The sequence below is a fragment of the Amblyomma maculatum genome, chromosome 8, assembly GCF_055883805.1.
Source record: "Amblyomma maculatum isolate TAMU_Amacu chromosome 8, ASM5588380v1, whole genome shotgun sequence".
NCBI lineage: Eukaryota > Metazoa > Arthropoda > Arachnida > Ixodida > Ixodidae > Amblyomma > Amblyomma maculatum.
The window spans coordinates 27845080-27861342 of NC_139351.1; the positions used below are offsets into that span (position 1 = coordinate 27845080).

Sequence of the window (16263 nt, forward strand, 5' to 3'; positions counted from 1 at the left end):
CATGATGAAATGTGTTTCTGGAGATGATCCTGCGCGTATTTGCAGCGCAATATTTCTCCTCGAAGTACAATTGCGAATGATACGCGAGCACCGCGAGCGCAAATTAACATTGATGATGGTCCTATTCTTAATTTCTCAATCTTTGATAAAAAGTTGCATGGGCAATATCTTTTTTGCCATTAGCTGAGGCGAAAAGCCTATTTTTTGAAGCCTTCGAACCCGAGTCACTGAAATGTGAAATCATTATTGAAAATCAATTCCGAAGGAAGTATGCACCTGTCACAGTCATGAGACATAAAAGGCAAGTATTCGGCTATTGGAGACCGCACACATGTTGGAAGAGCGCGCGATAGACTCACACACTATCGCTCAAACTCCCCACCTCCCGTTTACTGAGCGGAGACCCGTGCACGCTACCTTTGATCAAAAACCACCTTGCTTGGGCTCTGTGGTCGACGCAACGTACCTTTTGAAGCATCTTGTCGACGATGCCTTCGAGCGAAGTCTCCTGTACGTCCAGGAGGAGCACGGCTTGAATGAGGAACTGATCAACGTCCATGGATGCCCTCACTTCGGCGCCGAAGTCCTTCATGGGGAGTCGCTGCGGAGACCGGACACGGCACCGCAGCGTAGACGGAGGCACACACAGAATGCACAGGAAAGGGAGAAGAAAAAGACGCATGTGAGTAAAAAAGCTGACAAAAATGTGATAAAAGAACAGCCACACTCCAAGCGCACACGTCTTTTTCTGGAGAAAAAGAAGCGAACTCTACTTATAAATAAACCGCAATCTTTTTTTCTAGGTACACTAAATTATTGGGTGAGATTTATTGCTCAAAACAAAATTCGTTTTCATTCTTCTCATTGAAATTTAAAAGCAATGATAACAATGAGAAGCTGATAGTTAATAAGAGGTTAAAGTAGCAATAGGTAGTTCCCCGTACGAATATGCACTAAAGAATCGGCCTGGCTACGTGAAATATTAGTACCGCAAATGGGTGGTGCATCCGTACGCGTAAAATTAATTATCCCATTAAATCACCAAGGTGTCCCTTTCTAGAGCCATTAGGCAGATTTAATTACTGCTGTTAGAAGATTGCCACCTTTGCAAAAACTATAAAATTGCTTGCAGACGTTATTCTTTGGTCTGGTTCTTTATTATGTCACAGTCTTTTTGCATACCAGATACTCCACATAGCATACAGTGTATTTTCTAGTAGAGTGCTAGAAAACACCCTTCAATATAAGGGGTCAAACATATAAAATATATTTGTCGCCTTTACATCGTCTTCGAAAGCAGGCATTGAATGCAATAACAAATAATAATTTTGATCAATCCAGCAGCAACATATTTGATGCCAACAATATACTATCGTACCTAACCTTGCGTAACTACAAAGTTGCTCTTGTTATCAACAATAAATTAGCACTAACTCCACCCTTCCATTAAGCCTATTTGTCCAGCCTTCGCGTAATACTAGGCAGGCATCTAATTGTAATTTTAACCTTCCCAAATGCAGAAATGTGTATGGTGAACGACTGATGGATTTCAATGGTGTTGAAATATGGAATGAATTGCCGATCGAGGTAAAAGCCGCCAGAAATTTTAAATTGACATGTAAACTCTATTACCAGTCTAATCAAATTATGCGTGAATTTCTTCTTTAGTGAAATTTACATATGTTGCCTAGTTTTTGAAACATGCTTTACACTGCTATTTATTGTTGCGCACATGCTATTACGTGTGCGCAATAATTTTTGGGAGTGTATCGAGTACTTCGCTTGCACTTTATTATAGACTTTGTAACCATATTCTTTCTAATTCTTCTTTTCTTCATTGTAGTACTATTATGCTAATCGATTTTATTTGGTACTCATAATTATCTGGGTATTTTATTTTACTTGCACATTGTTGTATTCCTGCATATGTATGCAATTGTAGCAGTAATCTATAGTAGCCAAAGTAGTCAGGACCGTAACGAGATTGGCGGTAGGGAAGAACAGTAAGACATTCCACCAGTGACGAAGGACGAAGTCAAGAAAGCATTAGAAACTATGAAAATGGGGAAATCAGCTGGAGCGGATCAGATAACTACAGATTTATTAAAAGACGGAGGGGATATCGTGCGAGAAAACCTGGCCACCCTGTATACGCAGTGCCTGGTGTCATCGAAGGTACCGGAACCATGGAAGAATGCAAACATTATCCTCATTCATAAGAAAGGGGACTCTAAGGACCTTAAAAATTACAGATCAATCAGCTGACTGTCTGTTACGTATAAGGTATTTACTAAGGTAATCGCTAATAGAATCAGGACAACCTTAGGCTGCAATAAAGCAAAGGATCAAGCAGGTTTTCGGAAACGGTACTCTATTATCGATCATATCCATACCATCAATCAGGTGATAGAAAAATGCTCGGAATATAACCGGCCCTTATACATAGCATTCATTGGTTACGAAAAAGCATTTGACTCAGTTGAAACCTCGGCGGTGATTCAGGCATTCCGAAATCAGGGGGTAGACGAGCCCTACGTGAAAGTGCTGGAAGATATATATAGTGGCTGCACAGCAACCATAGTTCTGCATAAAGAAAGTAACAAAATTCCCATAAAGAAAGCTGTTAGGCAAGGAGACACGATCTCCCCATTACTATTCACAGCTTGCTTAGAGGAAGTATTCAGAGACTTGGAATGAGAGCAGTTAGGGATAAAGCTAGATGGAGAATACCTCAGTAATTTGCGATTCGCTGATGACATTGCCTTGCTAAGTCACTCGGGGGATGAACTGCAAATAATGATTGATGACCTAGACAGAAAAAGTAGAAAGGTAGGCTTAAAAATCAATATGCAGAATACTAAGGTAATGTTCAACAGCCTCGGGAAGGAACAGCAGTTTACGTTAGGTAGCGAAGCACTGGAAGTAGTAGGCGAATATGTCTACTTAGGACAGGTAGTAACCGCAGATTCGGACCATGAAAAGGAAATAATAAGAAGAATAAGATTGGGATGGAGCGCATTTGGTAAGCACTCGCAGATTATGACTAGCAGCTTACCGGTATCGCTCAAGAGGAAAGTATACAACAGTTGCATGTTACCTGTGCTCACCTATGGGGCTGAAACGTGGAGGCTAACCAAGAGGGATCTACTTAAGTTGAGGACAACTCAGAGGGCTATGGAACGAAAAATGGTAGGGGTAAGATTAAGAGATAGGAAGCGTGCAGAGTGGGTCAGAGAAATAACTCAAGTTACGGACATTCTAGTGGAAGTTAAGAAGAAGAAATGGGCATGGGCAGGACATGTAGTGCGAAGAGAGGATAACCGATGGTCGCTTAGGGTAACAAACTGGATTCCAAGGGAAGGAAAGCGTAACAGGGGGCGGCAGAAAGTTAGGTGGGCGGATGAGATTAAGAAGTTCGCAGGGGTCAAGTGGATGCAACTAGCACAGAACCGGGTTAATTGGAGAAATATGGGAGAGGCCTTCGCCCTGCAGTGGGTATAGTCAGGCTGATGATGATGATGTAGCAGTAATGTTGCGTTTATATCATTATTGTTCCTTTCAATCCTTGATCCTCTATGGCTGAACCTGAGAGTAATATTTGTATTTAGACCGGACACTAGCCTACTGAGCTATCGGTCCAAACAGTGTTGGTACATATTATTTGATTTTGTCAATAAAGTTCCCTGAAAAAAAAAAAAAAAAAAAAAAAAAAAGATGTCTCCTCTGTGTTTTTGGTGTTCTGTGTATGCCAGCTTGTTCTTACAATTCCTAGTTGCTTCCTGCTGCTTGTAAGATAGTATTTGATTACGTCAGTAAACTAAAGGAAACGTACATGAAATATTGTTGGAAATCATTACTTCGCTTCTCTAAATGTTTGCTTCTTTTCAGCACATATTTGCTGTCTTGTGTGGTGCCAGACTTCATCACATTTATTTCATCGCATATAGCAGTTTCTAATAGCTGTCCCATCTGGATCTGAATGGAAGAAAAGTTAAGTGATAGCACCGCATTTCCTTTAGCTCCTCTTTAGATTTACAGCACATGATTCCCCATAGTACAGCGTGAAATATTTTAGTCATGTCCAAAAGCAAAACTGAAAACTGAGCATGATTAGGTAACCCGCATCGGGCATTTGCGATAACGGCATAATCCTTATGTGTTAAAATATCTGGCGCTTATTAAAAGATTAAATTTTTGAATGTAAGCAACCACTTCTAAAAGCAGGCGTTTCTTAGTATTAAGCAAATGCAAATCCTCACCCACCTATAAGCCATTATATGAAGGCCAGTAGCTGTAAATGTTTGTTTCTGCCACCCAGAAGCAATTATAAACACCGTTAAGGATAAATGCTCACCAGGCGATGGCGGTATACGTCCGGTGCTAGTGAAAGCCGCTATTGATAGCATCAGCTTGGCCCTAGCACGTATATGCAATAGAATGCTGCTAACTGGTATCTTTCTTGATAAGATGAAAAGTGCACAGGTTACGGTAATCTTAAAGGGTGCCGATAAAAGCAACATGAGCAACTATCGCACTATCTTGATATTGCCTTTGTTTTTCGAAGTTGCTGAACGTGTTGTGCTTGTAGAAAAAAAAAAAAAAAAGACCTGATCTGCCAATAACAATATGGATTTCAATCTGCTAAATCGACGCAGATTGCGCTGCTAGAGATGAAAGGCAGCCTTCTTTATAACTCTGAACGTAAACTTTTCACCATTTGAACATTTCTCGACTTTCGTAATGCATTTGGTTCAATTAAGCATGAAAATCTACTAGAAAATTATGGAATTTGCGGTGTTACGCACAAATTAATTGAGAGCTATCTGTCAGAACAGGAGCAGTCTACGTGTAAAATACTACACGGTACGATAAAATTTAGGGTACCAAAAGGCTCTATCCTCGGTCCACTGCTTTGTATTTTGTACATTAATGATATCGCAACATATCTCTAACTTCCAACATGGTCCCTCACGCCGACGATACTAACATATATTCTTCTCCGGTTCCAGTCTCAGCTTCCTTGAGAACCGTTCTAATACTTGGCTTAGAGAATTGAAGAAATGGCTTGATGCAAATAAACTAGAACTAAATTATTGCGCAAAAAACAAAGTTTGTGCTTTTTCGTGCTAAAAATAAGCCTCGCGTTCATGATGTTCACCTGCATTTTAATAACACTTAAATACTACAAGTAAGTTCTCACAGGTTCCTTCATCTCATACCATGCCCTATTGATGCCCTGAGGCGATAAATATCGTTACAAAAAAATAAAAAAAATTCTCACATGTTTCTTGGAGTATGCTCCCGCAGTGACTTGGGCTGGACCGATAATGTCAATAATGTATGAATAAGGCTATGGAGAGCGATTGGAATAATCCAACGATTACTCTATCTCCTTCCATATCATGTCGAGAAACAGCTCTATTTTTCTCTTGTCCATAACCATTTAGTCTGCAACCTATTAGATTGAGGCACGTGTAATAAGACTGAGACAGTAAAGTTGCTTGCTCTGCAAAAGAGAGCCTTGGGTATGTTGGGGAGAAACCCTGATAAAGATAAAAGCATGTTGGCTCGTTACATAGTATTACCCTTGTTCCTATGTTATCAGTATTACTCAGCTTTTTTTTAGTATACAAGAAAATAAAACAAGACTTTCAATCCCTCTTTTGCCTTCCTCTAAACAGAAATATTCTACATAATCTGCGTGCACTTTCTCTAATTAGCTCAAGACCTCGCAACAAACTACGGCACAACAAAGAACTAATGATCATTAGTCTGTATGTAACAAATATCAGGGATTAATTGCTTGTGTACAAAAACGTGTAACTGTCAAACAATTCAAGATCTTTTAAATGCATCTGTGTAACATATGGCTGTAAGTGCTTGAATGTATGTTTTATCGACTGCATGCTTTCCTTTATGCAATAATCAAGCCCAGTTTGTCCTGCTTTTTGTCACTGAACGTCATCCACTGCCATGATTTTTTTTCTTTCGTCGTGTGAAAATATGTACAAGTATGAGTTTATACATTCTCCTTCTATTTTGCAACCGGCTGTTGATGGGGTTTTTGATTTATGTATTAGTTTCTTTGGGTTACTGACAACGGTGACTGTAACTTGTTTATTTGTATTTCACCGCATTACTTGTATTATTACTCGAATCGGACAAGGTTGACTCGAATCGAACTTGGACAAGGTTGAGAGAGTACAAAAAAATATTTTACGGATATTTGATTATCGCTTTCCTTGCGCAACTTCCTCCTCTAGCTCCATCATGAGCGCCCAACTGAATCTTCCTTCTCTTCACTGCCGTCGTATCAGACTTGATATCATATTTCTGTACAAACTCCTTCATGGCAACATTATGTGCCCTCAGCCCTTAGAGTACATCCTACTGCGCGTTCCGCGAAAGAGCATGAGGAAATTCAGACCATTTCAAGTTTCTCCGTCTCTTCATTCCCATTCCCCTCTGGACCGAATGCAGTGGTTATTTAACTCTTTTTGTCCTCACCTTGACATCTTCCAAAACTCGCTCTGTTTATTTATATTGGATGTTCGTAGTGTTGTATTCTAAATAGTACTTTATCACTTATAATTCCCACTTTCTAGCCTAAAATATTGTATTTACTTCACTTTTCGCTTTTTCTCCTGTTCAATGCGGTCTGTATCTTGAACTGCTTTTTATCCGTTTCTTACTGACATTTTAACTTCAAACTTTATATTCGAATCTTACTGTCCCGCGTTCAATTCTATTTCTTTATTGTATTTTCCTTTATTTCTAGTCTGTGTTTTAATTGCCACGCACTTGTTGCGCCTGCAATGGTTGTTTATTTTATGTATATTTCTATATTACTATAATCAATGTCAGTTATTTGTTGTCGTTTTTTCTCTCTATCTCTCGTTTTTTTTTCTTTCGTGATGTGCTCAACAATTCTCTGACTGTGTATATAAGACAAGCTACTCACTGATTTCTTTCTTTCCGTGACACTTTTCGTCTCAGTTTCATTTCATGTGCTATTTGTTTCTTTTTTTTGTCTGTAAAACTTGTTTGTGCATTTTCATTTTTTTATTTTTTATTTGTGCTGCTGCACGAAGACCACATGGTTGTTCCTGCGCACATTAAATGAATATCGACTGATTGATTGATTTATTATTATTACCGAATCAACATGGCTTCATATCGAGTCGCTCTACTTCTACCAACCTAGTCACAATTATGACGTTTGCCTCTGCAGCTGCCCTTCAGAGAGGTTAGGTTGACACTGTGTACTGTAATATGAGCAAAGATTTCGTCTCTGTTACTCATTCACTACTTTTTGAAAAGCTTCTACTCTCTGGCGTTGAAGTCTAATTCTTAGCCCTCCTACGCAACTATCTCCATGATCGCTCCTGCTTTGTCAGTGTCAATGGACGAGACTTCCTCCGTTTACCCTGCAACCAGTGGAGTTCCTGAAGGTTCTGTATTAGGCCCGCTTCTCTTCTCCGTTTTTATTAATTACGTTCCCTCCGCGATCAAGAACTGCTTCTTTTTTTCTTTATGCTGATGATATAAAAATATTCAAGGTCATACATTATTTTCAAGATTGCTTGCTGTTGCAATCAGACATATCTGCTTTTTCTGATTGGCGCGCGAAGAATCGACTTACCCTCAATTCTTCCCAAACTAGGGTTGTCGCATTTACTCGTGAAACGCACAGCTTTCTCTACCATTATACTGTGAATTCTCTGCTGTTGGACAAGGTTGATGAAATTAATGACCTTGTTGTATTTTTTGACCGCACCCTCCGCTTCTCCTCTCATACTAAACGCATTGCTCAGCGGGCTATGCGCACACTCGGATTCGTTTGCAGACTTTCGAGAGAGTTCCGTACTCCACTTCCGTTCTTAAAGCTGTACCTGCCCATATGCTTGTCGCTCTTGGAGTGCGCGTCGGTTGTTTGGAATGGGACTTGCAAATCAAACTTGGACAAGGTTTACAGAGTACATCAAAAAAATTTATGGATATTTCATTATCGCTTTCCTTGCGCAACTTCCTCCTCTCGCTCCACCAGGAGCGCCCAATTGAGTCTTCCTTCTCTTCACTGCCGTCGTATCAGAGTTGATATAACTTTTCTGTACAAACTCCTTCATGGCAACATTATGTGCCCTCAGCTCTTAGAGTACATCCTACTGCGCGTTCCGCGAAAGAGCATGAGGGAATTGAGACCATTTCAAGTTTCTCCGTTTCTTCATTCCCATTCCCCTCTGGACAGAATGCAGTGGTTGTTTAACTCTTTTTGTCCTCACCTTGACATCTTTCAAACTCGCTGTGTTCATTTATATTGGATGTTCGTAGCGTTGTATTTTAAACAGTACTTTATCGCATATAACTTCCACTTTTTAGCCTGATGCTTGTATTTACTTCACTTTTTTGCTTTTTCTCCTGTTTAGTGCTGTTTGTATCTTGAACTGCTTCTGCTTCTTATCCGTTTCTTATTCGTATTTTAAATTTAAACTTTATATTCGAATCTTACTGTCCCGCCTTCAATTATATTTCCTTATTGTGTTTTCCTGTATTTCTAACCTTGTTTTAAGTACCAAGCACTTGTTACGCCTGGAATGGTTGTTTATTTTATGTATATTTCTATAATCAATTCAGTTATTTGTCGTTGTTTTTTTTTTCTTTCTATCTATTGTTGTTTTTTTTTTTCTTTCGGGATGTGCTCAACAATTCCCTCACTGTGTATATAAGTGATGCTACTCATTGATTGCTTTCTTTCCACAACACTTTTCGTCTGTTTCATTTCATATGTTATTTATTTCTTATTTTGTGTTCTCTGTGTGTGTAAACATACTTGTGCTTTTTCATTTTTGTTTCTTTTTTATATTATTTGTGCTGCAGCACGAAGACCACATGGTTGTTCCTGCGCACATTAAATAAAGATTTATTATTATTATTATTATTATTATTATTATTATTATTATTATTATTATTATTATTATTATTATTATTATTATTATTATTATTATTATTATTATTATTATTATTATTATTATTATTATTATTATTATTATTATTATTATTATTATTATTATTATTATTACTGCTGATTGCCTCTGTTCTGTTTCGATCTGTAATGCGGGGATTAGGCCTCTCCAGGAGACATCAAAATCTCCTTTAGTCTCGCCCCCCGGCCACCATGTAATGTTGTCCGAAATGAACATGCTGCTGATGATGACGATTCTGTCGTTTTACTGAAACGTACGATCTGGTATTTTCAAACAATCTAGGTTCGAGGGCAACCATATGGGGAAGAAAATCAATGCTCCTACCCTCACGAACACAGAATTGGCAGTATAAAGCTGTAAAATATATTTCAGAAATAAAGTATAATAATCACAGTGACATAAGTGCGGACATTTTGCCTTGATACGTCAGCACTCCGTAATTGCTTCATACCTACCAAGAGTAAATATTATTAAGTAATTATCCCTAAATAGAATGTGCTGAAGGTTGGGAGTTTCCCAGGAATATATGGACTAACACCACTTCCTACTCGGTCTGTTCATCAATCCGTCCTGGTCATGCTATCCGCTAGCCGTTCCGGTATCTCAGTTCGTGAGGTGGCCCAGGACGAGGTGGTACTACAGGGACATACCCATTGATTAGGAAGAATTCCTCAACAGCGGAGCTTGAGAAAACAATGCGTAGCCTTTCTTTCTAGCCATATCACAGCGCTCAGGTGGGCTGTATTCAGTAATTAGTCTATAGACAAAAGCTAGGTGTATCTGAGGGATAACGAAAGGTGTGCCTCATCTGACAGTCTCTCCCCGTTCTGCAACCTTGCACAACCCGATCACCGTGAAAGCGGTCAACGTCATGTAGGGAGCTGTAGCGCTATAAAAAGCTAACTGGCTCAATAACACACACACACACACACACACACACACACACACACACACACACACACACACACACACACACACACACACACACACACACACACACACACACACACACACACACACACACACACACACACACACACACACACACACACACACACACACACACACACACACACACACACACACACACACACACACACACACACACACACACACACACACACACACACACACACACACACACACACACACACACACATGCACGCACGTACGCACATTAAGCATTATGTATGCGTGACAAGTCATGCACTGTTATTCGTCGGGAAATGCCACAAATGCGCACCGAATTTGGAATCAATGTTCAGATAAGAAGTGCAATTTCAGTGGCAACATATCGAAATTTGGAAATGCACAGTAAATAAAAACTCTTCGACGAACAAGTAGGATAGCATGTCAGTGGAGAGAAGTTGTCTATAGGTCGTGTGTAGTGGGAGGTTTACTTTGAAAAAAGAAAAAGGAAAAAAAAAGAGGGTCTAGATTACTGTGCTGTGACGCAACTGTCAAGGGCCTGTAAGTCCTGTCAAGTGAGACATGATTATCAGCTCAATTTCGCATCCTTGACATTGTTTCCGATATCGCTCAAGATAGGTCGTAGTAATATGAAATGCACGGTAAAACCGCGTTCTGTTCGCATAGCAAACATCATTTTTTTCTGCTAAATTTCAAAGTGCTCAATTCATATGCAATATTTGAATTCACAGACTTGCTAACATATTCCTGGATGCCCACAAACAAACGAGCGAAAATGGGTATCCGAACTTCGATAAAGAAGCCCCGGTAACTTCCACCTTTTTTTTTTATTGCTCAAATAACGTCGATATTAAAGATTATTCGGAATTTGTTATTTTTTACCAGGACCGAAGGTTCGGCAATATTTCAACAGAAATCCAAATAAAAGTCAATTCCTAGAGCTGTGAAACGTGATCCGAATAGATCAACACGGGTATCATGACATTTCAGTGCTCTTACTTGGGTGTTTAGTTTACTATGTTCGAAGTCACTGTAGTTATGCTCATAGGCTATTCCAGAGTGTAAACGAGCCTTGCACATATGCTAGTTCAGACAAGTGAGTAACATGACGGCGCGCAAACCAAAGCGCAAATACGAGCCGAGTACAGCTGGGCGTCATAAACTGCCGACGGCAGTCATCGGTTAGTAGAAAGGTCCTCACAGCTTGTAAGTAACATTTTCAATTGTAATTTCACAAAAATCACAGGGCGCGGTGAAATGCTGAGTGAAGTTTGTTGGTAATAACGGCCTACCTGTCGAAGGCCCTTCAAAATCAGATTAGCAAGGTTATTCCCTGCGCTCTCGCCAACTACACCTGTCAGCCACAGAAAAAGAAACGGAAGTGTATCAAGTATCAAAAAGTGTCGCACTAATTTCCCAGGTACAGCATTTTGAGCGTCGTGGCTAATGGGAAGCTTACGATCGTTTGTTTACATTTTCGGGCTTTCGAATCACTGCTAGTGCTGCCGGGAGCACTGAGGCTTCAACCCCGACATTTTGGGTGAATCAAACCTTCGGTTTGCGGCCATACTACACAAGCGCGATTGACGAAGCTAATAATTTTCACCAGGCAGTTACCGAAAGCGTTGCGCTTCTTCAGGACGTTCGAGAAACTTAACTGGAACTCAAAATTTATGCTACAGCAATAAGATATTTTTTGCCATAGTTAATTTTCAATGCAAATTTATACTTTTGAAAAGGTCGCAAGCCCGGTCAAGCAATCAGTGTACCCCGACAATATTTGGTGCTCTAGCCCAATCAGGAAGCTGAAAACACGTGGTATAGACAGTGCCTAGACATGACCCCCCCCCCCCCCCCCCCCCACACACACACACACACGCACACATTTTCATTTTATTAGATATCCCTCAACTTAGAGGAGGGTTTTACTGCAGGAGAATATTAATGAGTACAACTCATGCAAGCGCTTAAAATGGCACCAGTTAAATATTTCCTAGCATCGTCTCAAGCTACCCTCCTTTTTCTACAAACAACAGATGTATGCAACATCAAATCTGTTCCCAGTCGAGTTCTAGCGAGAGGGAAAAAAATTACTATAATGAATTTCAAAGGAAGATAAGTAAGGAAAACAACACTGCTAATGAAATAGTTTGTAAATATGCGCTGTCTACAGAGGAAGCTTCGAATAATTATGAAATTGCAATTATGTAGCAGTAAAGCCTATGAATGTTCCCCTTTCAAAAACAGAAACCTCTGAACATGGCTTTTGGTTGCCATCATGTGTTCAACGTCGTTATAAATTGACTGAGCTGTAATTAAACTTGCGATGGCAGCCGCAAATGAGCATATAAGCAGACTAGTCTTGAAGGTGGTTTACATGAAAGCTCGGTTTGGGATTGTTCATCGCAGGTAACGGAGTGAAGAAGCGCGAATAAACAATAACAAAAGACAAACAGCATCGAAACAAATGTAGACACCTCTAGCATTCGTTCTTTCCTCCAATTCGCTGTTTGTTCTCTCCAGTTCGTGCAGGCTCACTGCGCTGTGGTTGGCGTTTGTACCGTTTTGAAATTTGCTGGCGTTCAGGAAAAGATTATCCTGCCACAGCCGCAAAGCATTACGAATTACAATGGTTCCATCTTCAGTTAAAAATAAAAATCTTGTCTGTCGATAAAAGCTTACGGTAGGAATTTCTTCGCCGTATCAACGACTGATTCAGGCAATTATTTTTTCTCTCTCTACCGGTTTTCAATGCTCGCAATGCGAAAGAACACTTCGGCAGAACTCCCTCACGCACTTCGTGTAGCATGACCGATAGTCACGTGTACCTCCGTTTTTTTTTTTCTCATTTACGTGTTTGACTCCTATTTTAAGAGGAATTTGGTCCGGGTGAACACTGCGACTTTCCAAATGAAGAAAAAGGCAATAATTAAACTAAAAAACAAATGACTTCATAGGCAGCAGTCAGGTGTCTTCAGGGCATACATGGCAAAATTATTTTTGAAAAGGAATGAAACTACATTACTAATTACTTTGCTGAAAATTGCAGAAAAGTAATTAAATTACGTTACTCATTACTTCTTCCAAAAAGGAATGAAATTACATTACAATTAATTTACTGAGTAATTCAATTACTTTTAAATTACTTTCTAGTTTCCATCCATGCAAAACTAAGTAAGGCTAGTAAAAAAAAGCGTTCTCCAGACGCGAAGCACACGCATTCTTTCGTCTTTCCGCCAAATTCCGTTCCAGAGAGCTATTCCTTCCCTTTTTCCTACAGCACTTGCCATTACAAAAACAAGACCAGAGCAAAAACCAGAACAGACCAGACGCACTTTAGTAAAAGTAATTTCGAAGAGCATTAATTACTTTTGCTGCGAAATTACTACCAAAAGTAATTCATTACATTACTAAATTACCAAACGGAAAACGTAATTAATTACATTACAAATTACCAAAAAGTTAAATAAATTACAGCAATTTCATACTGTAATTCAATTACTGCCATGTCTGCTTCAGGGGATGGCATTTACTTTTGTGCCATGTTCCGCTTCGAGTAAGAGGCAAAGCCTAGGTAAAAATACTCCCCTCACCATGATAAGCATTTCAGTCGTGATGTGGACACTTATGGAAGTGCCCGAGTTCTGAACGAGGACAACTTTCGTCCGATTTTTTGAAGAATTTTTTGGCGCTTAGGTGTGAACAAAGCGGTGCAGTGAACTCCTCAGAAGCAAACCATGCACAGTTCAAATGCATGACCGAGGCTGTAACTCGCCGAAAAACTAAACCCACATCTCGCCAAATTCCTTTGATTGGAAAGGAATTTAACCAAAATGAAAACGAGAGTCGCGCTTTCACATCGTGCGCAAGCAGTTGCCTTCTTGGTCACCAGAGTTTCCTGCCGCCATTACTAGCAGAACAAAATATATACCTCCGTCGCGCTTCACTCGGATGCACAGTTTCATTCCCGAAAAAAAAAAAATCGATTCGCGTTCTGAATGCGCACCTCACCTAACGGACATTGAGGGAATCGTAGAAGTTGGGGGGCCCCGCGTGGAGCAGCCGTCGTTGCCCGAAACAATCAGGGGGAAAGTAGGTCACAGGCGCCAGCGAAGCAAGCGGACACCGCTGGAGACAGAGCGGGGCTCCTGCTTCTCCCTTCACTGGGGAGGGATGCAACAACTCCGAGGGGTCGCCCGACCGGTGCTGACGCCACGAACGTTAGCACACGAGCGAGCACGATTGCACCTGTAAACTATAGCGTCCTACCTTGTAAATCAGTTGAAAAACTCACCGCTACGACGTGGTTTTCTTTTTCGTAAACGGGCGCGCGTACGAGAAACAGACTACCAGTAAACGCCTGTGTTGGGATTCAGAAGCTCGCCTGTTGAAGTGCACGCGTTTCACGAACCACAACTCCTTAGGGCAAGAACGGTCGTTTATAGCAGTTTGTTTTCTTTCTGTCCCTTGTTAGGAATCTATATGAAAACAAAAATAAGAAGCTGGTTTGCATCTTTGACGCCCGACCTTTCGTTCTTTATAGTTATGCCCTTCTTTACTTAAGGGATCTGTAACGCAACTCATCTGTAACAGCCAGACAACAAAGCGCTATGCTCCACGTACTTTAATATGAATGTGTCTCTCAGAAATCCGTGCAGAACGACTACTGCATGGGGGGAGGGAAATAGACGTAACGCCGTCCAAATAACGCGAGCGTGCACGGCAGTATCTGTCACATACAAGATCGAACAGACGACGCAAAACGCTTTTCCGGACGCAACAAACAACGCCTCCCAACCTCCTTTCTCCGTCGCCCTTAGTGTGCTCCCGCCTCCTTGAGCTCTATAATCCCTCCTCCTTTTTTTCGCTTCATATTGCAATTCCCCTTTTCCCCTTCAAGCGCGACACCTTCCTCGAATCCTCATCGGGCGTTCAGTCGTCGTAAAACCGTACAGCCTGGCTGCCTGGCTGCGCAGTATCCCAACGTAAGGACGAGTCGATAGTACAAAACGATCGCCCCCTCCGCCGACAACGACCGGAGGCAGAACGGACTCGGGACTTCGGGGCTCCCTTTCTTTCTTGCCTTTTCCCCCTCCCTCTATTTCCCCTTCAGCTTCGTATACAGGGCACATGCACGACTCGGCTTGCCTGATTCGGCGTGTGATTCGACGGTTAAAAAACGGAGTGCCTTGTTTCTGAAGCGAACTTTGTTGAACTCTACGTTGATCGGCATCGATGAAAGGCAGCCTCCTGCGGCGCCCAGCGCGCAGTCCTAGCGCGACGACCGCCGCTGGCTGCCCTCGCACCCGGGCTACTTCACCAGCGTGCGACGGCACCATTTCGAGCGCTGCTTACTCTCAAGCCTCAGCAATGCCCTCCGCGTTGATAAGCACAACAACGCTCCTTCGTGTCATCGCCTTCTTTGCAGGAGGCACGGCGGGAAGATGTGTAACGACTGAGCATGATGGAGAAGCCCTCTCTGAGTCACCCTTCCGGAGACACTGCACCTTTGTTAGGACTCTAGGATGCTCAAGTAAGAACACTCGGGGAAGGAAACAACGCGAATGAAGCAAAACGTGTGGCCCTGTCTTTCTTTAAGGCCAAAGAGTGGCACACGCGACACTCACCTCAAACTTGGCGAACATGAGGGAAACCTCATCTCCGTCGTCTGCAGGAACGGATGCAAGGCAGCAGCAGCAGCCGCAGCAGCAGCAGAAAGAAGCCGACCCAAGCAAAATGAAAAAGAAGAACACGGGGGAAACAATGATCAGAAACAGTGGTCAGTCTGTGTACAGGAGACATAGAATTGTTTTCCCTTTATTTCCCTTTTTTCAGCTAATTTTTGTAGAACGGGCCATTGAAGGAGAGCACGATGGTCGCGCGACCTCCTAACCCCCTCTCCCACTCTTTCCCTACAACCAGCCCCAGCGTTGTGCGCGGCACTGTCGGGGTGCAAAGCGAGAACTCACCGTAGGCTATGTGCCATTCGTCGTTCTGGTAGACCCACTGGAAGTGCCTCACCGGGTTTCGCTTGGCCGTCTCCCCACTCACGTACTGTCGCAGCGAGCCCCTGAAGGAGCCGCGGACACGGCGGACGCTCATGGTGGCTTCACGGCCTCCGCCACCACCGACCGGCATCCTCCCAGGGCGAAGCTGCCCCCCTTTGCGCCGCCGCCACCGCTCAATCGATGCGGCCCCCGAACGGTTCTCGGACGCGCCGCCGCCGGCGCCGCTAGCGCCAGCCCCTGTCTTTTTCTCATTTCCTTCCTTCCTTTATTTCCCTTTTTCTTCCGCTCTTTCTCTCCTCTCTTCTTCTACCGTTGTCTCTTCACATCCCGATGGCAGGGGA

At 41.9% G+C, this 16263-nt stretch overlaps 1 protein-coding gene across 1 annotated transcript in view; it reads right to left on the reverse strand.

Moving 5' to 3' along the window:
* The window catches only part of LOC146180812 (solute carrier family 4 member 11-like), a 121541-nt gene extending 105489 nt beyond the window's left edge, over positions 1-16052 (reverse strand). The window contains exons 1-3 of the mRNA XM_084577827.1: positions 15884-16052; positions 15542-15582; positions 467-601 (exon numbers count right to left, since the gene is read on the reverse strand). Coding sequence (XP_084433953.1) covers positions 467-601; positions 15542-15582; positions 15884-16052 — 345 coding nt within the window. The remainder of the gene's footprint in view (positions 1-466; positions 602-15541; positions 15583-15883) is intronic.
* Positions 16053-16263: the final 211 nt, after the last annotated feature.